We start from the raw sequence: 23900 nt of genomic DNA, 5'->3' as shown, positions 1-23900 counted from the left end.
CGCTTATCACTTTTCTTTTACCTAATGAAATCACTAAATTTGGTTCGACGCGTCTCTCTCCGCACTATCTCGGTCGGTACAACCTGATTGACGCTCAAAGCACATTGAGCAGCCATGACCGTCATAATAGCTTACAGCGGCAGGACTGACGCCATGAAGCACTATAGCATATAGAGTAATCTTTGAACTAGATTCATCTCTCTTTCTCTCTATTACTACGTACAGCAAAGGAAAATAAACACGTCTCTCGTCAGTGGTAATGGCACGCGAGAGCGAGTGGTGATATTACATAAAAATAACCAAGTCGCGCATGTCTAATCTTATCACACCAGAAAAGGCAACCCAGGCGCTTTACACATTTTTTTACATAATGCAAACCGAGAAACACTTAAATCAAGCCCTCCATCCCCCGGTTATCTCGTACCTTTGTCTCTTCAATGGAAAAGTATAAAGACAACGACCCTCTCCCAGCCCCAGTAACCAACCTACATTCTTCTTCTTCTTTTTCCTCCCGCTCTTCTGCACTTCACTACGCCAAGATGGTACCCAAGATTATCCTCTCCGTTGGCTTGATTGCTGCCGCTGTCAACTCGGTCTTTGCACATCCCATGCAACAATCATTTGGCGATCACGATATCCGTCCTAATCGTCAAGCTGTGCACAACGTCCAGACATCCTCTACCCCATCCGTTGGTGATCCTGGTGCTCCTGAAGGCGATGGTGGCAAGACTGCCGATGCCGTGTTTGCTGGTATCCCCACTTTTGCTCATCTTCCCTACGAGCAGTGCTGGAGCAACGATACCGCCGAATTTGATATTGCTTTCATTGGTAAATATAGAAGATAAAACCTGTGAGAACTCTATAGCTGAACATTATGCTAACTTTAACTTTGTTAAAGGCGCTCCCTTCGATACCGGTACCTCGTACCGTCCTGGCGCTCGATTCGGCCCTGCCGGAATTAGAGATGGCTCTCGAAGACTAGCTCTTTATGGTGGTTATAATGTCCCTATGGACGTCAATCCCTTCCAAGCCGGTGCCCGCGTTGTTGACTGTTCGGATATCTTTGTCAGGTATAAAATATTCATTTCTCCACATCTACAAAGCTGGCACATAAAGTAAAATTAGTAAATCTAATGTATTCATAACTATACAGCTCCTACGATAACGAGCTTGCTATTAAGCAGATCCAGGATGGCCATCAAGCAGTTTTGCACCACGCTCCCGCTACTCCCAGCTTCACCAAGTTCCCTCGTGTCATTACTCTCGGTGGTGACCATACCATTACTTTGCCCCTGCTTCGGTCAATCAACAGTGCCTACGGCCCAGTTTCTGTGATCCACTTTGATTCTCACCTTGACACGTGGAAGCCCAAAGTCTTTGGTGGCTCCAAGTCTGCTGTGGCTGCAGTCAACCACGGCACTTACTTTTACCACGCTTCGCAAGAAGGCTTGCTCAAGAAGGGTGAGTCGATCCACGCTGGTATCCGTACCACCCTCAGCGGACCAAGTGATTATGAAAACGATCTTGAAATGGGCTTTGAAATCGTCGAGGCGCGTGACATTGACACAATTGGCACCCAGGGCATTATTGAACGTATTCGTGAGCGCGTCGGCGATAACCTGGTCTATCTCTCCATCGATATCGATGTTTTGGATCCTGCTTTCGCCCCTGCTACTGGAACTCCCGAGACTGGGGGCTGGAGCACTCGTGAGTTGCGGCGCATCGTCCGTGGTTTAGAGGGCCTCAAGTTTGTTGGTGCCGACATTGTAAGTGTTGATTTTTTCATGATCGATGCTTATTAATATAGAGTGCTGAAACAATGGAGTATCTATACTAACTTGATCGCTTTTCAGGTCGAGGTATCAACTCCTTATGATACAAATGCTCAAGTCACTGCTTTGGCTGCTGCCGATTTGATGCTTGAAGTCATGTCCCTGATGGTCAAGACCCCCATTACGTAATCAGCAAGTTAATTTTGCATCACCCACTTCATTTCTTTTGTATTCTGTTCATACTTAGTTCTTGGTACTAGCTAGCTGCATATTTATTTCACACTTTCCATCATTCTTTCATATACTTCGCTCAATAAAAAATACATTATGTTACGCTTTTCCACATATGTATGTATCATTCTAAATACTCTACTGTTGATATCGTTAATGTTGCAGACGTCACTAAACCACAATCTCAATCACAATAGGGAGCGAGGGTATGATGAACCATTGCTGCCAGTATTGTAATATGTAAATATAGGTCTTACACAGCGATGTTCAATCGGAAAAAGGAGAAAAAGAATTGCTGGAATATTTCCTAGCATAAGCATGATCTTTGCTTGCCCGTGACAAAGAGAAAGGTTAGGAGCCATTGCCTTGAGAGTTGGCGCTCGTAGACTGTTAGACGAATACGACATGTATCAATTGCCTGCTGGACGGCGTTTCGTGTAAGCCTTGGTCGTCCATTTGATTTTTGGTTTAGCATACCTTATGCGCCACATCGTGGCTGATATATAAAATTTACTTTAAACTTGCATGATCATGCTAAAACAATTGACCTATGTCCAAGCTAATTCTGCCAACGCAAATAACGCATCCATCAAACGACATCTAATCAATGCTAAGTAATTATCTCGAGTATCATATCATACACATGATAGAGGCGCAAAGATATCGTCTACTCACAAATTCATATCTGCTTAGTACTTTTTACCTTGATCAGACGACTCGAAAAGGAGCAAATACATGGATCTAACTCGCCTTTGTCTCCCTTCTCAAAAGTCGGCTTCAAACTTTTTCCCCACCAACAATTGTAGATGGTAGAGTATAGTAAACTGATAGAAAATAGGGTAAAACTTTTTGACAAAGTACGGCGCGGAATTATTACGGACAACACACGAATAAGCACCGAAGGATGAGTGGTTGTTTGCAATTGGACGCACATAGCACTAATTGACTTTCTTTTGTCTTTTAAACCCTGTCATATTTCACTGCTAGAAGGACTTTTATACTCGCTTTCTTTCCTTCATGATAGGGAGATGTAGTTTATGAACTCATACAGAGTACTGCCTCATTAGAGCGGCGCGGGTTTGACGATTCTAGTAGAAAATCAATTGTTCATGTTATAGACTGTCCCTATAGGCAGAGCCTGGATTTGTTCGGCCTGTGGTTTTTTCCTTCGATTGTAGCCATAGACGGAAAGATCAAATTTACGATGTAGTATGTTGTAAGTATTCTTTGTGCGTTGGGTCTTGCGTAGACAGAAACGGCCATTATATGATAGCTGTTTCTTTAATAAGATTGAATCAATATATGCATCTCATTATATGAGGAGGAGCCTTGATATTTACAGTCGATCCCCTTTAATGTCACACCCGTTAACTTTCAATCTTTCAACTTTTTCAAACTTCTTGGGTTATCGCACAAACATCAACAACAAAGATTACTACTCATATGAAATCAACGGCAGGGGTTTACTGCCGCATTACATAATCCTAGAAGGGGATATTCGTACATCATTTTCATCGTATTTGTTGAGTGCAGGCTTTCCATTACTTGCCAACTTGTGTTAGCTTCTGATGATATCTTAGAAAATAAATGCTTAAAGTCTTTCAAAAAGACATTGTTGTTTAAATGATACATACAATTGCTTGGCTTCTGACAAAAAGAAGGGAAAAAAGATAGGTGGTATGATATGTAATAAAAAAATAAAGCAGTTCTTTACGGTGTCTATAATAAATAATAATAATAATAATAGGTGACGATGTTAAGTGTAATAGTGAGGTGACGGTGGTGGTGCGAATGTGAATTGGTGCGTACATGTGATGGTGATGGCGATGAGGATTAATATAGTTATATTTGTTAAGAGAGTGGGGTTGCAATTGCATGGGATGATAGATAAAAGATTGTTATTATATTAGCTTAAATCACTTCTTCTTGGACTCCTTGATAAAATATTAGCTGCAGCAGTAGTGCTGCTACTACTGCTGGTACTACTTGTAGGAGCAGGCCGTGCCAGACCTGCACTGCTGCTACCTCCGCCTACTCCTAACGATCCTCTTCTTATACTAGAGCTTGAACTAGGTGATGGCGTTGCGCTCGTATCACTCTCGGTGCCACTGGCGGCCGGTGCATCCGTGACCAGCAACCGTTTAATCATTGCACCCCATGATTCTGATTGTGACAAAATAGCAATCTATCGAGTACAGAAATGGGAGAAGAGTGTTATTGATCAATTATTCCCATCCGTCTTTATGACAAGTCGAGACGCTTTATTTTATCGTTTTCCACCCCCCCATATTTCTCCCTTCATCCTGTTTATACTGTTATACTCACATGATATGGGAATGGATTGCCATCTATGGTTTTGATAGATGGAATATGTTCCTTGTGATCATTTGCTAGCCTCAATATATCATGCAGGGATTTTGATAGCTGCTTTTCTAAAGATCGTTGTATTTTCTGTCGGTCTGAAAAATGTGTTGAATAAGAAATAGCATTATATACATCGTGAAAGTGTTAGCTTAAAAGATGGTTCACGGTTATCCCTCCCAAATCCCCTCCTTCATGACATGTCCCCTGATATACCGCGTTTTACCTTGATCATTTGCAGGTTGTGCTAGGCTCATGGTTATGGCCCATCGTTCCCAGCACACAAGCTCTTTGGTTTTTGACAGTTGAAACCAAATCTTTTTATCCCGTTGTTCGTAAAATAGCACCGCAATCTATGGTAATTGATCCACTCGTTTCAGCCCGTAGTTCTTATCTACTATATCATCCACTCCTCCTCCTGCGCTCACATTCGCTTATTCGTTCATTATCCACCCACATATATACACATTCTTTGTAAATAGGTGATGGATATATACCTTGCCCTGCTTCACATGGCTTGAGCATATATTTTGCACAAACTCCGCGGCTCGTTCGTCGATCAGATGCTCAACATCTCGGTTATCAGTTGCGGACTAAAGGTGGATCGTTCATGTGGAAAAAGTGGGAGAAAGCATTGATTGATTAACAAGCTGAGGAAGCAGTCGGTGGGAGCACGTGTCAAATCACCTACCACTGTCGTATCCAAGACTACAAATTCTCGAGGAGTAACGTGTACAAGCAATCGATGGAAGAATATTGAGTGAAGTAAGGCTGTATTATCATATAAGAACAAGTTGGTCAGGTACTCGAAGGTAAGGTCGAGAAAAGAGCATCAAGAACCTGATTTAAAGCTGTGTTAAAGATGATTTCTTCAATTCCATTTGTAAATACCTCGAAGAACATCCTTGACATGCTCCCGTGGAACTGCGGCCTATGAAGAAGGTTCCCCAAAAAACCCCCCCCCACCCCTTTCAGTTAATGTAAAAGTTCCATCGAAAGAAAAACCTATTTACAGCGATTGAAAAGCAAATATCTCCGAGTCTTTCTCTACGGTGTGTATGTAGTTTACCATTTCGATATTAAATTCTTGAGCATTAGCCGCCATTGTGGGAAAGCATATAGAAAAGAATGCAGAAAGAAACGGTTTGCGAGCTTGTCGCAGTCTCGCATGGATAATGCCGCAAACTCTCAGACAAAGGCTCGTCCATATTTGGTAAGTTGCTAGGGCAAGAACGCTCTCTTTTATTTTATTTGGAACATTTGCACACTACTACTACAATAGTATGTTTGTTATTAAGCGACTTGCAACCACTTTTGCTCCACCCTCAACATATATACCACCATCTCCCTTACACAAAGTAGCGCTATTCACCAAAGTCACGACACGGGCAAGATCAACATACAGCGATTCACTATTAAATTCGAACAGAAGCATAAGACAACGATTTATGAGTACCACAGCACCAAGAAATCAGCCAGTGACAGCAGCCTGTTGTATCATTGGGGACGAGATTCTGAACGGCAAAACACGCGATTCTAATGCTCACTTCTTGGGTATGCCCCACTGACAGCTTCTATAAAAACGTTTTGCAATAACAATAACCATGGTACGCTGACTTTTACTTTCCATGACCTCGTTAGCAAAGTATTTGTTTGACTGTGGTATTGATTTGAAACGAGTGGAGATTATTGGTGACGATTACGATCATATTGCTCAAACGGTAACACGGTTATCAAGCCAGCACGACCTCGTATTTACGAGCGGTGGAATAGGTAAAGAACTTAATGTCAAACGACTCGAGTTATGCACAAATATACAACAGTATACTAACGACTCCTACCAACAAAATCAGGCCCAACACACGATGATATCAGTTATGAAGCAATTGCTCGCGCATACTCTTTGCCACTCAAAGTCGATGAAGAGACCTGCACAGCCATGCAAAAAGTGATGGGTGTCAAATTCAAGGACTGGAAACTGACTGACGCTCGAAAGCGGATGGCGACATTTCCTGCGCCCGCCAAGATACTACGTACAAGCCCGCACGAATTATGGGTGCCAGTGGTGGTCGTCAACGACAATATACACATTCTACCTGGTATCCCTCGACTCTTTGAACGACTGATGGCGGATTTGAAGCCACGGTTTGAGCACATGGCTTCAGAGCGAGGCGCAGGTGGACGCTATTATCGCGTACAAGTAGCTACAAAGATGTCTGAAGGCGATATTGCCAACTTTTTGACAGAGACACAGAATCGTGTAACCGATCAGCATGTCAAGATTGGCAGTTATCCCAAGTGGGGATCAAGCAAGGACGGTGCTCGTGTTGTTGTTAGCATTGTGGGACGTGACCAGGAGGCCATCAAAATCATTGGAAACGAAGTGCTGGATGGTATCAAAGGGTGGCTTTTTGAGCCGGTCAAAAAGGTGGATCACGTTGACACGTAGACAACGCTCTTCCTCATCTCTTTCCACAGTCATCTCCTCCTCTCATGCACCCAGTCCCTTTTCTTAAACGTGCATTGTATATTTATTTTTCTACTACTACATAATAGCTTCTAATTCGATAGACCATGTATTTTATATGCTTTCCCGTTATTCACCATTTACTGTTGTTTCAGAGGCAGATACGGAGGATCCACTGTGCCGAGAATCACAGCCTTTCATGGGTATAACAGTAAGATTATGCTCGCATCTTTAACGGAATCATACGTTGGATGAACTGTGAAGTCGGCATAGCAAAAAACATGTACATAGCCGCTAATAGAGTGCTCTTCTTCTCTTGAAGAAGAAAGGATTTCCCGAGGAAGGGGACTCCTCGTAATCACGTCGGTGTTGCTATAAAAGCAAATTCTAGTGCCCATCTCAGAGGTTGGAGCTGGTTTGGAGATCGACAACTTTCCGAACATCTACTCGTTATATATCCATCGTTTATTGACCAGAACAGTACTTTTAATAAAGAAGTTGGATATAGAATGCTACCTAATATATTCAAGTATCAGTACTACATCTTACAGTACATACCGCATCAGTATATCCAAGCTTAGGAAGAAAAGAAATCCGAAATATGCAATGCTTGCAAAAAATAAAAATCCGACAAGCTGGCTAAAAATAAAATCTTGTATAAAAAAAGTAATGATCTGCCAGTTTTGTAATTACTGCTGCATTACCGCCAGATTTACGGTGCGATTACCGCCAGGTTTACAGTGCGATATGTACATAGAAATGTACGATGTGCCCTTACGGCCAAAACGGAAGCAGCACTGATAATGAAGTAGCACTCTGTTATATAATCCAAGTTATAATTACTCAAAATATCTCATAATGATTCGTAAAAATAAGGTTAGGCATATTAAATCAGGGTTGCCGACGGTGATTGCTGCAACAACGCAAAAGCCGGGTCCTTTACAAGTATTTGCATATGATGATACAGCAGACATATAATTACGGGTCACCACATATTCATTATCGCATAATAGTGTATATCACAGAGGTATATACCAATATCATGCGGCCGTGCCTGAGCATCCACTAACCGTGTGATCGTCTCGGTCAATCAGTTTCATATTCCTGCGTAGCAGCGACAGCATCAAAAAGAAGTATTCGATCCCGAGACACCAGTTCCAAACGATTGTTGTATGGTGCCTTGCACTATCTCATTATTCATTTGGATGCATGTTTGTGAGCGAAGAATCATCGTTGTAACATAGTTATATGTAAGTAAGAACATATCATACAACTGCACCAAGTAGTAGAGTGACTCACAACGCTCATATCTCTTTCTCCAAGGTTCCACGACATTGAATTTCATCATCCCCCCCCTTTTCTTATTTTCTCGCACACTTTGTTGCTTTCTCCTAGAAAGAAAGATAATATGCGTCAAGCCCCTGAACATCACTGGAGGAACAAAAAGAAAGGTAGAGCCCGTATAGGACTATGCACATGTTGGTATATTCCCCACAGGACAATGATGGCCAGTGTCTAGTACCGATCAAGTAGAATCAAAAGGGCTCTGAATCCATATTATGTAAAGAGCTGTAGCTCGCCGGGTTTATCGTGGGAGTGACATACTGGGGTGTGAAAACGAGTGCCTGTTGTCCGGGGAACGCTGGTTTGAAAACAGTCTGATCATTAAAAGATAGTGTGGGGGGGGAGGGGAAGGTGCTAATAAAAGAAGAGAGAGAGAGTGTGTGTGTGTGTATGCAGCTTGATAATTTATGATGAGAGAGAGCCTTTTTGTTATGCTGCCTGCAGGCCATTGCTGCTAATTAAACAGTTGCCCAAAACTGCCATTTTCATGAGATCAGCACCACATTGCAATTGATATATTGGGACTCGATCTCATGTCAACCTTTTCTATTCTTTGTCGCAACGCAGGTTGCCATCGCATTGCAGAAGCCATGGAGCATCTACTGCTATGTCTATTGGCCGTTGTGGGCACCTTGTGCGCATAGACACAGTAGCAGATCTCTGTCCTTTTAGCTAGACTTACCCGTATCCTCAGCGGCAGAACCTTCACCATGCAGGCATCGGCACTAGGCACGGCTTTATGAACAGCATAGCCATGGTAGCCTGATAAACGTATACGCACTCTCTCTGTCTCTCTGTCTCTCTCTCTCTTTGCCATGGATGCAGAGTGTTGATGTGTAGTAACGCAGTACTTTTGTTTAAAAAAGTACAGAGTGGTGTTGAGCATGCATACCTACCCAGTATGGAGGGATCACGCACAACCGTGCACTTGAACACAATGATTGGCTGTCAGACGACGCAATTCAGCTTTTTTACACTCCCTCCCCCCTCTCTTCCTTCCTCTCTCTCTCTCTCTCTCTCTCTCTCTCTCTTGCTCTGTTCTTGTCCCGCTCACGCTCTACTCCTTTGTCTCTTTCCAGCAGCTCTCTTTTTTGAAATCCTTTTTGTTCCTTTTGCATACCCAGACGCTTATACGCTTCACATAACAAACAGCAACATAAAGAACCAAGCAACCGCTTTTTCACACAACATAGCTGTTGGTTACAAAGTTTGACGATGAATCAGCAAAACCCCAACGTGCCTAATGGCCAGCAGGCAATGAACATGGGTATTCAGAACGATGGCGTTCCCAATCCCAATTGGCGTGATGAGTTGTCACAGAGTGACAGAAATCAGTTTATCACTCAGTTGTAAGCGAAATCACTGTAATCTCTTTCTCTCTCTCGCTTTTCCCCACCCACACGTACTTTTTCTTCCTCTACACACACGTATGCTCTCTATCTATCTTCGGCTTTATGTGCGTGATCCATGTTATTTCCCACCCCTCGCATCACTCTCCACAAAAGGCCTCTCTTCTATTCCCTCAAAAGCGTGTGGATACAAAGACATACATGGTGTGAGAGGGACCTTTTTTTTTCTGATGCTCTCTTTTTCTGTTATCTACATACAGGGCACAAGCACTGAACGTTCTTTCACCCAACACGCGGGAGCATGATATCATGGCTGCTGCAAGAAATTTTGAGTTGAATCTGTACCAAAACAGTATAAACAAGGTGATTAGCATTGAAAAGGAAGAAGAGAATAAAGGAGGAGAGAGAGAGAGAGAGAGAGAGAGAGCTACTCGATTATCCCCGAAGAACGCGACGAAGCTCAATGAATTTTTCGGTTAGAATCAATACGTCTTGGCATATGCCAAAAAGCTTCACCAAATCCGCTCTAACATCGGACAGCAACAAGCGCAAAGAAACGGAGGGCCAGGTGCCGTCAATGGCGGCGGCGGCGGCGCACCAGGAGGAGTAGGAGCTAATATGCCAGCCAGTGCACCCAATATGATCCATGACGGTCAGATGGCCCACGGCAATATGGGGATGCAGCAACAAATGTCTCCGCTCGTCCAACAGCAACAGCAACAGCAACAACAGCAGCAGCAGCCGCAGCAACAACAACAACAACAACAACAACAACAAAACGCTTCCCCGCAATTGAGTAACCAGCAAAACCAACACCAGGCGCAACAGCAACAGAACAACTTTCAATTGCCCTTTGGTGTGAGCCAACAGCAACTTGCTGCGGCGGCGGCAGCGGCTGCAGCAGCTGGACGAGGAAACATGTTTCCACCCAACATGATGCAACAACAACAACAACAACGGCCTCCACAACAGCAACCACAGCAACAGCAGCAACCGGGCATGCCTCAGAACGGGACTCCAAGACAACAACCGGCTACCGGCCAGGTTACGCAGGCTCAACTAGTTGCTTTGCAACGTGCGGCTCAAATGAGTGTGGCAGCAGCAGGAGGACAAGCGCAAGGTTTGGCGAGCCAACAACAGCAACCACCAGCGCAACAACAACAACAACAACAACAACAGCCCAATGTCCAGACTCCAAACCAACAGCAAGCCCAGCTTTCACTGAACGTTTTACAGAACCTGAGTGCCAATGGAGTTAACGTCACACAACCACAGGGCGTGTCATTGTCACCTCAACAGTTGCAAATGTACTTGGCTCGTCAAATTGCCATTCATCAACAACAAAAGAAGCAGCAGTTGCAGCAGCAACAACAACAACAACAACAACAAGGAGGCGCAATGCAACAACAACAGCAGCAGCCACAACAGCAACAGCAACAATCACAGCAGCAGCAGCAACAACAACAGCAGGCGCCACAGACCCAGGCACAGGCTCAGGCTCAGCACTTGGCACAACAACAGAACTTTCGTCCTGGTCGAGTAAGCATGCCAGGTGCGCCAACGTCGATGCAACCCACAAGCTTTGCTGCTGCTGCCAATGTCATTGACCCGGGATCCATGCCCCCTGCGTCAGCTGCGCTCTTGGCAAATAACCTCACTGCTCAACAGCTGAATCGACCGCCACCACAGCAAGGCCAAGGAATTCCCCATGGGGCGGGAGCTACTCCACAAAGCACGCAGGATATCTTGATCCAGCATTTACAGAGACAGCAGCATATGTTGCTTCAGCAGCAACAACAACAGCAGCAGCAGCAACAGCAGCAACAACAACAGCAACAACAACAGGCATCTCCAAGACCTCAACAACAACAACAAAAGCCACCTCCACCACCACAACAACAACAACAACAACAACAACAGCAGCAGCAGCAGCAGCAACATGTCTCGCAACCAGCACAGACACAACAGCCTCAAACTGCCGCCACTCCTGCTATGATGAAGCAAAACATGGCTGGTGGAATGCCTCAACAACAGCAACAGCAAACGCCACAACAGCAAGCCGCCAACACGATGAGACTAGCAATGCAACAGCCCCAACGAGCTGTAGAGTTTGCGCGACAATTAGATGAGAACGTCCGAAGCAGTCGAGGTTAGTTCCTGATCATGACAGGGGGAAGATGCGCAAGTATGATGGATAGACAGATTAACCTTTTCATCCTTAGCTATGCCCACTGTTCTGGAGAATTTGAGCCCACAGGAAAAGCAAGAGATTGCCGAGCACATTTTAAAGATGAAACCCATGTGCGACAAGATCGACGAACTGCTGCCCGTGTTTCTGTCCATAACGCAAAACGGTGAAGCTGCGCGTCGTCTCATTATCATGAAATACATGTTTGAAGATCAAGTTCGATATTTGCCAGAACAAAAGTTTATTTTCACTCTGGAGAACCTTCACAAGCTACGGGAGCAGTTTACGGGTTACTTTGCCTATGTACGTAATGCAGTTACTGGACAGCAACAACAACAACAACAACAACAGCAGCAAAACCAGCAACAGCAGCAGTTGGCTCAATCCATGGTGACATCCAGCGCACCCATGGCGTCCGCTCCTCAGCCAAACCCGGTTTCGAACCCTCAGCAAATGATGGCAACTCCACAAATGAACCAGATGCAAGCACCTCAAATGACAATGGGCCAGACGCCCCAAATGACTCGAACTCCACAAATGACGCCTACCCAACAGCAGCAACGTCTTCCAAGACAACAGCAGCCGCCACAACAACAACAACAACAACAACACGTCCCATCTCCACTTCCACAGCAGCAGCCTGTATCCAGACCTCCACAACAGCCGCCAGTGCCAGGTGCTGGTACGCCACAACAGCAACAAATGAACGAACAGCTTGCTGGAAACGCACCCATGAACGCAAACATGGGAGGCATTAAGCGAGGAAGTATTGATTTGAAGTTACCGCCAACCAAGAAGCAGCGTGGTGCGGCAGGAGGCCAGACGCCAGGGGAACAGAAGCAATCGCCTACACAGACTCAGCGGTCGACGACCACCGCAACAACAGCGTCTGAACAGGACAATGCGGAACCCATTGTGGTGAGCGATAGCCCTGTCATTAAACAGCAGCCGATGGCAGGAGCAACGCCAACGACGACAGCATCGCCTATTGGTGGCAACACACCCCAAGAAATCATTTCAGGAACGACCATGCCTGGTCAACGACCTGCTCAGATTCCCAACGTACAATTACCCAACGTCCAAGAAGCTGCCAGACTGCAAGGCCTGCCACAAGCAATCATAGACCGGTTGCCTGCAAAAGCATTGCACTGCACTTATATACTACAACAAGTGGAAGAAAAGAAGATTTCGCTGGGGCCTCGTGAATACCAGCAAATCCGCATGTTGTTGAATGAGCGTGTCGAGACAGTGAAGAAGCAGCTTTTGGCAGAGCAGCAGCAGCAACAGCAGCAGAAACAGTTACAACAATCGCTTGCTCAACAAACACCAGTCTCTTTGGCTCCTGTTACATCTGCTGCCATGCTGCCTACTTCAGTGGCTCCTACTGCGATCAGCACTCCACAGCTTCAGCAGCAGCAATTATTGCAGCAGCAACAGTTGCAACAACAACAACAACAACAACAACAACAACAGCAGCAGCAGCAGCAACGGATGCTTCATGCTACAATGGCCATGTCGCCACCTGTTTCTGCAGCAGCAGCAGCAGCTCGAGCATCACCTAGTGCAACGCCCATGACACCCAGTAGAGCACCAACACCTTCAAGCGCAGCTTCAATGACACCGACAACGCGATCTATTGCAACGTCAACAGTACCACCACTACCAAGTACAACAACAACAGCAGCAGCAACGACGACCACGCCTACGCTACGTCCAGGCATGGGAGCCAACGACAAGGTGGAAAATACATTGATGTTTGCCAACGATGTGCTCAGAGAAGTGGCGGGCAAATTGAGTGGGGGCATCCACGACGCGTTCTCAGAATCAGCACCGCTAGAAATCATCAAGGATGGACACAATTGTGCGTTGGCATTCGACTCGCCACTAAAGGAAGGTTACAAGGATGAAACATTCTCCATTGCGCCGGACAACGACTTTATTAAACAGATCAAGGTGGATGAGGAGGATGTGAGCGGCTGCTGGTATGAAAGTGGCATGGACAACAGTATAAATGGAATGGATATGATCATGCCTGGCTTTGAATGGGACGAGTCTGGCGTCATGAAAGTGTAGAATGTATTTTTCCCTCTCCTCCTCCTCCTCCTTCCTGTCATCATCATCATCATCATTACCATCTTCTTCTTCTTCTTCTTGGTCGTCGTCGTCATCACCCTTGTTCTCTCGCTTTACAACAAAGCATTCCATTCTCATATATTCCATACTCCATACGCAATTACACATAACTATATACTATTATATTTATACACTTACCACTATCCCATTGCATATTTCGTTCTTCTTCCCTCGGATCATACACACTCTTTTATTTTACCGTCTCTCGCCAATCATTATTATTAAAGCAACCACAAAAAGAAAAAGACTCTTGCATTAATCATCATACAGATTGGATGTTGCCAAAGAGCAAACGCCCATCCATCGTCCACATCTGCAAATTTTTTTTTGCGCCAGCCACTGCCTATGATTGGCCGAATTGTTGGAAAAACTTAGAGAGAGCAAAAAAAGATATCCAAACAAGCAACTTCTTTTTTTGCAGGCTCGTTATTCCGCTTTCTCTTCTTTTATTTTTTTTATTTACGACCGCCACTGTTTTCTTACTATTATCATCAAAAGAAACGGAAGCATACAAAATGGACGACACCAGTGATAATATTGTGATCAAAGCGGAAGACATAAATATGCAAGAGCAGTCCACCTCTTGCGCCTCCGGTGAGAACACCCACCATGACACCACCACACCTACCGTGACTAGTAGTAGTCCCACGCCGTCCTCTTCGGCGCTCCAGCCATATCACCAACAATTGCACGAAGCTATGCTGGCCGCTGTCAACAGTCACGGCGTTGCTTCTCTTTCACAGCATGGTCAGCTCATAGCAGCTGTTGCAGCCGCCGTAGGTGCTGGTGCTGCTGCCGTCTCTTCTTCTTCGACAGCATCTTCACCGTCATCCTCAAACAACAACAACAACACTAGCCCACCACCACCACCACAACAACAACTACAACCACAACTCTTACAGCCTCAAAATCAACAACACCAACCTCCTACACAGCAACAGACACCACGATCCGATATTGACTTTGTCAAAAGAGATAACATTCGTGCTGCAAACAGAGAACGAAAGAAGAAATGGCGTATTCACAACGAAGAGCGAAGTATGGCTTTTTTTTTACTTTGTGAACAAACTTCCTCCGCTTGAAACCCATAGACATACACACACAAACGTGCCAAAAGTGTTAAAGGAACTAAACATTTCTAACTATTTTGTGTAGACAAAGATAATGACTTACGATGCCGAGTCAATAAACGAGCGAGTAAACTCTTTGGACCAGCCGACACTGAAGCAAAACGGGCGTGGGCCAATGACGAATTCGAAAAGCGGCGACAAAAGCGCATGGAGAAAGAACGACGGAAGAACATGATTGACAATGTACTCAGTGTACCAGGAAGCCCGTCAAGTGGCATCATGACCGTGCCTTCTTCTTGTGCTGGAGCAACGACGACGTCTTCAGCAGACGATGCACACCAGTCGCCACAGCAACAAGCAGCAGCATTAGCGGCAGCAGCAGCGTTACCAGAACAGCTGGGCTACTATGCTGCTGCTGCTACTGCACCACCGCCACCCATGACAGTCGATCAGTCAGCAGCAGCCAAAATGTTGGACTTTCCTCCTGAGCTGCAACGGCAATTGTTGGAGCAACTCAATAACATGATTGTAAGCCTTCTGAACAATCCACACTCGAACAGTTCTTCATAACAAAGGGAAAAGCAAAAAAGAAGTAATGTAATATATATATTGATCGCAAAATACATACATCCTGCATATACCACACAACGATTTCTATATATACGCAAAAAAAAATATACAATCCTTGTTTTCATACAACCAATACAATATACAAAATCCGTGTCCTGCGTTCCCCTATTTGTTGAAACCAACAGACTTTACAAGCATTGACGAATGGAGGCAAGTTACCAACGACGCCGCCTGGCGAAGAGTTTGGACAACACGATCAATTTTTACATCAGGATGAAGAGCAGCAACAACACGTGCAGCGAGAAAACGATTACCTTCATCAACCACAACAACAAACATCATCATCATCATCATCATCATCATCATCATCATCATCATCATCATCATCATCCGAACAACCTCATCATCATCATCCGTCCGAAGAATATAATGAGGAACAATCGTCACCGCAACCAGAAGAAGAACCGCAGCAGCAAGAGGACGAGCAAAAGGAACAAGACGTCAACATGGAATCATTACATTTTCATGAATCAACTCAACCGGCAGATCAATCACTCTTACTTACGTCAGGAGGACAAGAAGCAGATTTATCAACGACCCATTCTTCCAATGTCGTTGAGAACGAAGCAGACCAACACATACCACAATCAAGCGGTGGAAGTGATGTCAAGAATGATGATGCAGATGATCAAGTAGAAGATGAAGAGGAGCAACCACATCATCAGCAGCAAAGGATAAAGAAGCCTGAATATTCTATGGATGCTGTACTGACCTTGATGCAGCTCAACGCAGGCTGGCGTCAGTGATGATGAAAGAAGTTTTTCCGTTTTTTAGCATCATTTAGCGCCGTTCACGTTAGCCAATAAAATGACATTGTGACGTATAAGCAGAATTTTTTTTTTGTTCGGCTCTCTCTTCCACTCTCTGTCAATCAGTAGTATAAAGGCGTTAAATAAAAAAAAATAAGCGCTGAGCAGGAAAAAAAAAAGGCTCTTTTTTTTCTTTGGCTTTCCATACCAACACATCACCACCACCACCACCCATTCAACTTACGTACACCGCATCACACAATGAGAACGACCCTGTTTGTCGCCGGCTTTGGCTCCCGAACGCGTGCAAGAGACTTGGCATACGAGTTTGAAAGGTACTTTTCAACAAATGTCCAGAACCTACTACTACTCCATTGGAAAGATCTCTCTCTCTCTCTCTTTCTACCCTCCCACCCCTCCTTATTTTTTTTTTCCGTCGTCGACCACAAACACCATTTCGAAAAACGTCGTCGGTATACACACTAAAGAGCCCGAGTCGAGCGTCGTTACTCTTGAGTTGGAAGGGAAAACAGAAAGAGCGAGAAGAGGAAATAGAAAAAGTGATAGATAAAACGCGTTCCTACGAAACGGAAACCTTTCTTCTGTTTGCTCCTTCTCCTCCTCTTTGCGTGCTTGCCTCGAACGACGAACCTTTTTTTTTTTCCACACACTTCTCTCCCTTGTCTACGAGTTTCTTATTTGCCTGACGACTAACGATCCATCCCATATCTCTCTCTTCTTTCCCGCGCCGTTTATACGACTTGGTAACAAAAAAAAAACAAATGATTCGTTTTGTGTTATTGAACTGTTTTTGGACAATCAAAAAAAAAAAAAGATATGGTCGTCTTGTACGTTGTGATATCCCTGCACCCAAGAGCTACTCCTCCAAGCCGTAAGTATTCTGATACTAGCGTTGATCTACCGTCGTATCACTGGCAACTAAAGAATCTGGTCTTCTACCACAGTTATGCTTTTGTAGAGTTTGAAGATCCCCGTGATGCTGAGGATGCTTTTAATGAGATGCATGGAAGACGTATCGATGGCTATACAATCAGCGTACAGGTAAACTTTTTTTGTTTCGGCCAACTGAGAGCTTCTGGTTGCAATAGGATCGGGGTAAACTGATGATACGCTTTGTTTATGCTAGTGGGCTCGTAACGCACCAAGTGCATCGTGGCGCTATGACAGAGGCTCGCCTGGCCGCCGTCCTCGTTCGCCAAGCCCACGTCGTTACAGCAGATCGTATGGCGCACCTGTCCCTCGTGGCCGCAGCCGTTCGCGCAGCCCTTACTACCGTGGTGGTGGCGGCGCAGGCCGCTCCCCATCTCCCCGCGGACGCTCGCCTCCTCCTTATGACCGTCGCTACGATTCGCGCTCGCGCTCGCCTCCTAGATATACTGATGAACGTTATCCTCCCGCCGCCGAACTTGCCACCCGCGACTCACGTTCCCGCTCTCCTGTCCCTGAGAAACGACGCGCCGACTCGCGTTCGCCCTCGCCTCGATCCCGCAGCCCTGCTGAACAGTAAATATAAATCCATACATTGCGTATACACGTCTAAGAAACAAACCATATATAAATCGTGCCTTGTATACGGTCGCCGGTGCGGTGAGGATCTCTCTCTTTTTTTTTTCTTTCTTCCCTTTAAAAAGAACAACTTTTTTGAAAACCACCCCTTCCCTTTTTTTCTTTTTTGAAGTAAAAGATTCAAAAATCACTCTTCTTTTTGGTTGTATGGGCGGGGATGCTGCTGTCTTTTTTTATTGATGATGCAATGCAAGGATGTGTTGAACTCGTTGGATAAATGGACGTGTGCGCGCAATATCATGAACAGGTGTACCAAGAATGACCCCGAGCAATCGTGATAGAGCATCGAGTGCCTTTTGTTTTTCATTGGGTTGATGGTCGACGAGATATTCCAGGATCTCGCATGCTTGTTTGAGTTCATGGATGCAGGGTCGAAAGTAGCAATCGAGCTGCCATACATCGAATAGATCCACCAGTGCAAATGCAGCCTTGCTACACCGTTCCACTGATAATGGCGTAGGCAAGTATGTTTGGTGTAGCAAGATCCAGTGGCCATAGTACCGGATCGAATGCATGTATTTACATCGTCGTTTCCATAATAACACATTGTCGTCGTTGTTGTTGTTGCTGTCGTAATTTTCGGTTTGATCGTCGTTGGTGTCGTAGGTGTACCGCAGCAGGTATGTTTGAAACAGCCGCAGTTTTTGCTCGATCCGCTCGATTTCCTTGTAAGGGACTTGTTGCCGATCATTTGAAAAGCACGTCCGCCGGATGTCTCGTGTAATTTCGCAGGTTCGATACTCGAGCCATTGGAATATACGTTGCTGATAATCGAGGTTGTGGCTGTCACTCGTGTCGGGATACGGCGGCCCGTCCTCATTGTACAACTGTACCTCATACGGTTTGTTGTGGAAATGTGACGCTGCCGTGTCCAAGGAATGCAAGAACCAACGGATCGAGCGAATGTAAGATGGCTCTAACACGACGCTGACCATATTATCACCCTCTTGACACGTTGACGACGACGACGATGACAACAAATATACATTTTCTTCCTCATTGTCAGATGTCGGGATATCCAAACTCGCCGCCAATCGTGCCGCCATACCCGAATACAAATAAATGACTGATGTATTGCCGCTTTCAATGTGATAAAGAACGAGATTACAGATGGCGTGACAAATAAGCACACTGGGCGTTTCTTGTTCGAAATAGAGTGACGATACGAGTTCTTTGGCTTCATCATAATAACTTTGGGCGAGTGCGACAGTATCGGTTGTTGAGGTGATCGATTCTATTGGATGCCAGTAGCATGCATGGAGGAGCATGTAGCACATGCAGGACGTGTATAGCAATCGAAGGATCGGTGTCTTGTTTAGTTTTTTGTGTTCATTGATGCGTACTAGCTTTTCCATGACCGGTTCAAAGCCAAGGATCGAGCCATGTAACAGACACGTTGGGTATAGATGAAGCAACCATTGGACGGTATCACGGTTGAGTGCATTTTCGTGGTCGGGGGCAGATGCAAGGGATGGTGTTGGTGACAGTGCGTTATCGGGTGATGTTGCTGCTGTAGCTGGTAGCAGACTCGTGAAATGACTTAATTTGATGGTTGGATAGATGGTATTGTTGCGTGTTAACCAGAGATTATTATTTCTTGTTGTTGAAGAGGAAGAGGATGATGTTGAGGAGGACGGTGTCACTGTTGATGAATTATCATTGTCACGGGCAAACTGTAGCAGCACAGCATAAATGTCTTCTACGTGATGCATATGTGTATCGATCGAAACCCCTATGCCAGTATCGTTGCTAATGTGCCATGACCGAAGCGCATCTGTGCGTATCGCCGGATCGCGATTATATACGAGTTGTTCAATCAATCCAAACTCACTCAATAGGGAATCAATCTGGCCGTGGAGTGTTGAAAACCGATCTCGTAAGGCTGTGCTTGCAAGATCACCCGGTGCATCAAGATATTCGCAAGGAACATTGGCAGTTTGACATTGTTTGCATGTCGGTCGATCTCGTGAGCATTTCGATCGTTGTTTTCGGCACCTTTGTTATTACATTTGTTATGGCATCAGTCTATTATTGTTATTGTTGGCTATTTTTGTCACAAAGGAAAAGAGCACAAAGTGTCTTGGATATGTATGTCCTCTTTGTTTCTTTTAATCTTACCTTTGGCAAGACAAAGGCTGTCGTAGACGTCGCTTTATTGGCCGTTCATCGGCGTCTGACATGGTGTGTGCATGCAATAAATATTACGGTGGTACGTTCGGCAAGGAATGGAAAATAGGAAGATTAGATGCAAGCTGGATAAGAAAAAACCCGAGCGCCTGGGTAGAAAAGGAAGAAACTGGATGCATTGACCATATGCTTGACTCAGGGCGAAACCCGTCAGGTCATTTTACAATAATAATATTAAAGAACACAGAGACCCAGGGGACCGGGGCCTCTCGAGGAGTGAGGAGTGAGAGAGAGTGGCAAGAGAGACAAAGACACTTGTCCTGTTCCCCGGACTTGGTTGTTACTATCCGTTCGTTAGTTAGCGATACATGCTTCTTGGATACAAGAGAGAACATTAAAAAAATTAAAACAAGCAAATCAGAGTTTAACGCAACAAAGGCCGACCCCCTCCCCTTACTTTTAGTTTTCTTTCTCTACTTCCTCTCTTTCTCTTTCCCTCTTTTGAACGGACCGGTCACGCCACACACACACACACATACACACAAAACCCTTAAAGTAGACACCACAGCATAACAAAAAAAGACGAGCGCGTTGAATCGCTGAACGCACACGTTTCATCTCTACAATTCTCTTTTCTTTTCCTTGTCCAACCCCTCTTTGCAAAAAATGCTAAAGCATGATAATAACAGCAGCAGCATCCCTGATTTGCATCAACGCGAATTAGATTCAAGCAGTCGTGTATGTAGAATTTTCTAACCGTTTTGTTTTTTTTCCTGACTCAAGCGAAGGAGATAAAAAGAGGGGGGTGGGTGGGTTAGAGTTTGGCTTGTGCACGAGCGAACCCTTCTCTACGCAACAATATAATGAATATCCCGCCTTGTTTCTGTTTTTTTCTTAACCCTCAATCACACTTACCATCTTTTTTTTTTCTATTAACAGAATCAGAGATCCTACATTCCAGAAGAGGACATTGCAAGTATGCTACAAATTCCTGTTAAGGAGTTGCCAAGGGAAGCCACTGTCGACACTTGGTTGAGCCTGTTGGACCGAAAAGAACAGATCGCCCAAAAGTCCTTGTTGACGGATTTACAAAAACAGCAAATCCATCTATACGGCAGACTCAAGGGCAACAGTTTGCTGCTCGACCCAAATGATTTTTTCGAATTGCTTGAGACTCTGGTCGGCAGTTGTGAAGGTGACGAGTCTATTGGGGATCTGGAACAGCCACAACAATATCAGCAACGACAGTATGACGACGACCACGACGACCACGACGAAGATGAAGACGATGATCACTGTTTCAGTGGACGCCGTCAAAACGGTCGCGTTATGATGAATGGAAACGACCCCAATGTCGCTCATTACGATGACGAGGATGCCATTGAAACCTATGCTAACGGCAATAACCACCCTATCGATCGCTATCAAACCAGTGAGCATATGAATGATGATGGGCATTACGAAGACGAGGACGTGGAAGGGCATGTAGATGATGGTGTCAATGACGAATACGACAATAGCATTGATAAAGAAGAATTGGCACATCAACATCAACAGCAGCAGCAACAACGACAACGGGTTTATCAAGATTTGCTACAACCGCCGGCTGATTCACCCGTATCACAGTCCATGGATGCTCGATCACGCACGTCGAGATTGCTGAACTTTACACCTGCAAGGTTCCAGAAAATGCGTCGAGTCGATCCTGCTGATGATTCAGATGCTGAAACGGGTGGTACTCGAGGTGGAAGTTTAAACCATCCATCCGTATCGCCAGTATCCATTGTTGTAAGTTGAAATGAGCAGGCGGAGGATGATAGAACATGTGAATGAGAGAGAACAATGAGTAATTTATTTCTTGATTTGTCCGTTTGTTTATGCTCATTGTTGTGTATACATGCATGCAGGGTATCCATGATGATCACGACTATCGGGACCTGACAAGGTCAGGTGGCATACAGAGTAGATTCAACGCGTCGCCACAACCACATCACAATCTCGAACAACATCATTTGCGTGATAATACGTGGAACTTGAGGGATATGGTTGATGTATGTATCAAAATAGATTGTGTTGTTTTCTAGAAACTAACACACTTTGTGCTAAACTTTATAGGTTGACAATATTCGACCCATGGCATCCGTGTCCGAATCATTACATAGCCAGCATCATCACAGTAGCAGTAACTCAGTAGCACAACGACGGCTCCAAGAAACCGAACGCAGACTCGAAAAAATTTCCCAAGAGTACGACGAACAGATCGCTAAATTAGAAGTCGACCTTAGTACCATGCGCCATGAAATTGTCATGCATAAGAAAACGATTGCAGAGTATCAGACTCAGGAACATATGCGATTGGAGCACATTAGTGATGTGAGTGTTTCTATTTTTTCCACATCAAGGCGGGACTGGAGGTGGGAGGTGGGGGGGGGACTTGGCAAGAGCTAGATCCTTTAATTACTACCATAGTTATTGAAGTTGTGTGCAGTAACGAGATCAAAATTAACCTGGCTTCTTTTTTCTTTATAGCTCGAAACACAAATAGAAGAATACGGTAGTAAGCACACAAAAATCCGACAAACAAATGAACAACTCAAGAACAGACTAGAAGAAAGAAATGGTAAGGGCTAACATGTGTGTGTGGTCTTGTCATATCTATGCGATTATTTAAAAATGTGGTTTAAAATCGGTTTTTAGAGGAGGTCGCTAGGCTGCAGGAAGCACTGCAAACTGCTGCGGGCAAGCTGAAACAAGCAGAGGCCAACTTTGAACAGCTGTATCTCGAATATAGTTCTCACAAAGCTGCTCGTGAGAAAACCGCCGAACTTCAGATGCATTTGGATCAAGAGATTGAAGGAAAACAGTCGTTGATTATGGAACTCGAGGAAAAAACAAGAGAGAACAGTCGCATGAAGCACATTATTGATGATATGAAGACTGATTTGGATGAAGCAAGACGACGCGCCGCACAGATCGTTGTCCCAGTCAAGGTAAAAAAAGATGATAGGGTTATGGAGGGGAGGAGGCTCTTTTTAAACATAAGGTGGCTTTGAACTAAATGCTGAACCTTCAATGTAGACTTTGAGTGATGAACTAGGCGAATCATCTTCTGTTACTGGACAAGGTACCAAAGAAGTACAAACAGAGCAGCAGCAGCAGCAGCAGGTCTCGAGTGGTAGCAGTGTTGGCGACAAGGAAAAGTTGGATTCCTTAAGAGTTGTACTTGCGAAAACCGAACAACAGCTGGAAACGTCTGAGGAACATTTGGAGCTTAGCGAACGACGGGTCAAGGAACTTGAGGATAAGCTGGCTGATGTGGAACAAAATCTGATGAGAGGTAAACGTTTTCTCTTTTAAAGAGGGACAGCAACAGGAACTGTTATTTGACGCATGTCCTTTTTTTCTCTCTGAATAATAGTAAAACGACACCGGGATGATTTACAAAGGGAAAACACTCGATTATTTAAAGAACTACATGATATTGAGAACGCGGTTGGAGCTTCCAGACCTCGTCCAACCACATCGAAAGGTGTACAATCGCAAACAGTAGAATTATGTGAGGTGTGCGGCTATATTGCTGCGGAACACGAACATTCCATCCGGGATCTCACTCAACGTGTGCAAGACCAAGCCGAAACAATTCGTCGCGTGCGTGTTATGGGGTCCCGAAGGGATGGGGTACCAGTATCTGAATATATCGTAAGTTGATAAAGAAAAAAAAGAAGCGATAGCGAGTTGGGTTCAAAGCTGAAACAAAAAGTTTCACTGCCAATTATGTTTTGCGTGATACTCACTACTACTATTGCAGACAATGGCACATAACACCTTATTCCACGAAACCACAGCAACCGCCCGTGCTTGGCGAACCGTTGTATTTATTCTCGCTACTTAC

General features: G+C 44.8%; 10 protein-coding genes across 10 annotated transcripts; 8 read left to right on the top strand and 2 right to left on the bottom strand.

The window, feature by feature from the left end:
• Window positions 1-608: 608 nt before the first annotated feature.
• BDB00DRAFT_769357 (arginase) lies at window positions 609-1961 on the top strand (the record flags this gene model as incomplete). The annotated part of the gene is made up of 4 exons (XM_053119810.1): window positions 609-828; window positions 899-1070; window positions 1154-1766; window positions 1854-1961. 4 exons carry the CDS (start codon window positions 609-611, stop codon window positions 1959-1961), a joined length of 1113 nt encoding a protein of 370 aa, XP_052976351.1.
• A 1656-nt stretch (window positions 1962-3617) lies between these two features.
• Window positions 3618-5534, bottom strand: BDB00DRAFT_839534 (uncharacterized protein). The gene is made up of 7 exons (XM_053124705.1): window positions 5434-5534; window positions 5256-5295; window positions 5056-5135; window positions 4862-4957; window positions 4591-4717; window positions 4329-4462; window positions 3618-4188 (listed from the first exon to the last, which is right to left on the bottom strand). Exons 1-7 carry the CDS (start codon window positions 5467-5469, stop codon window positions 3910-3912), a joined length of 792 nt encoding a protein of 263 aa, XP_052976350.1. The 5' UTR covers window positions 5470-5534; the 3' UTR covers window positions 3618-3909.
• Window positions 5535-5812: 278 nt separating this feature from the next.
• On the top strand, window positions 5813-6813 carry BDB00DRAFT_769488 (MoaB/Mog domain-containing protein; the record flags this gene model as incomplete). Its single annotated transcript, XM_053119820.1, has 3 exons — window positions 5813-5918; window positions 6006-6137; window positions 6218-6813. 3 exons carry the CDS (start codon window positions 5813-5815, stop codon window positions 6811-6813), a joined length of 834 nt encoding a protein of 277 aa, XP_052976349.1.
• A 2373-nt stretch (window positions 6814-9186) lies between these two features.
• On the top strand, window positions 9187-14151 carry BDB00DRAFT_568814 (uncharacterized protein). The gene is made up of 4 exons (XM_053117894.1): window positions 9187-9524; window positions 9785-9887; window positions 10005-11673; window positions 11747-14151. Exons 1-4 carry the CDS (start codon window positions 9391-9393, stop codon window positions 13783-13785), a joined length of 3945 nt encoding a protein of 1314 aa, XP_052976348.1. The 5' UTR covers window positions 9187-9390; the 3' UTR covers window positions 13786-14151.
• Window positions 14152-14360: 209 nt separating this feature from the next.
• On the top strand, window positions 14361-15485 carry BDB00DRAFT_790591 (uncharacterized protein; the record flags this gene model as incomplete). The annotated part of the gene is made up of 2 exons (XM_053120971.1): window positions 14361-14883; window positions 15001-15485. 2 exons carry the CDS (start codon window positions 14361-14363, stop codon window positions 15483-15485), a joined length of 1008 nt encoding a protein of 335 aa, XP_052976347.1.
• Window positions 15486-15587: 102 nt separating this feature from the next.
• On the top strand, window positions 15588-16389 carry BDB00DRAFT_568718 (uncharacterized protein). Its single transcript, XM_053117893.1, has one exon. It carries the CDS (start codon window positions 15690-15692, stop codon window positions 16179-16181), a length of 492 nt encoding a protein of 163 aa, XP_052976346.1. The 5' UTR covers window positions 15588-15689; the 3' UTR covers window positions 16182-16389.
• A 166-nt stretch (window positions 16390-16555) lies between these two features.
• Window positions 16556-17822, top strand: BDB00DRAFT_875663 (uncharacterized protein; the record flags this gene model as incomplete). Its single annotated transcript, XM_053127384.1, has 4 exons — window positions 16556-16629; window positions 17130-17186; window positions 17260-17356; window positions 17442-17822. The coding sequence occupies 4 exons, from the start codon at window positions 16556-16558 to the stop codon at window positions 17820-17822; spliced, it is 609 nt and encodes a 202-aa protein (XP_052976345.1).
• A 94-nt stretch (window positions 17823-17916) lies between these two features.
• Window positions 17917-20143, bottom strand: BDB00DRAFT_839509 (uncharacterized protein). Its single transcript, XM_053124704.1, has 2 exons — window positions 20000-20143; window positions 17917-19876 (listed from the first exon to the last, which is right to left on the bottom strand). Exons 1-2 carry the CDS (start codon window positions 20059-20061, stop codon window positions 18055-18057), a joined length of 1884 nt encoding a protein of 627 aa, XP_052976344.1. The 5' UTR covers window positions 20062-20143; the 3' UTR covers window positions 17917-18054.
• On the top strand, window positions 19827-20784 carry BDB00DRAFT_568927 (uncharacterized protein). Its single transcript, XM_053117895.1, has one exon. The coding sequence runs from the start codon at window positions 20060-20062 to the stop codon at window positions 20579-20581; it is 522 nt and encodes a 173-aa protein (XP_052976343.1). The 5' UTR covers window positions 19827-20059; the 3' UTR covers window positions 20582-20784.
• On the top strand, window positions 20785-23515 carry BDB00DRAFT_568999 (uncharacterized protein). The gene is made up of 6 exons (XM_053117896.1): window positions 20785-21796; window positions 21916-22059; window positions 22124-22381; window positions 22538-22628; window positions 22706-22998; window positions 23087-23515. Exons 1-6 carry the CDS (start codon window positions 20987-20989, stop codon window positions 23363-23365), a joined length of 1875 nt encoding a protein of 624 aa, XP_052976342.1. The 5' UTR covers window positions 20785-20986; the 3' UTR covers window positions 23366-23515.
• The last annotated feature ends 385 nt before the right edge of the window (window positions 23516-23900 follow it).

This window comes from Zychaea mexicana (assembly GCF_025766255.1).
Source record: "Zychaea mexicana strain RSA 1403 chromosome Unknown BDB00scaffold_76, whole genome shotgun sequence".
Lineage (NCBI taxonomy): Eukaryota > Fungi > Mucoromycota > Mucoromycetes > Mucorales > Lichtheimiaceae > Zychaea > Zychaea mexicana.
The sequence above is the reverse complement of the archived record's forward strand: the minus strand, read 5'-3'. Positions and strand labels throughout refer to the sequence as shown.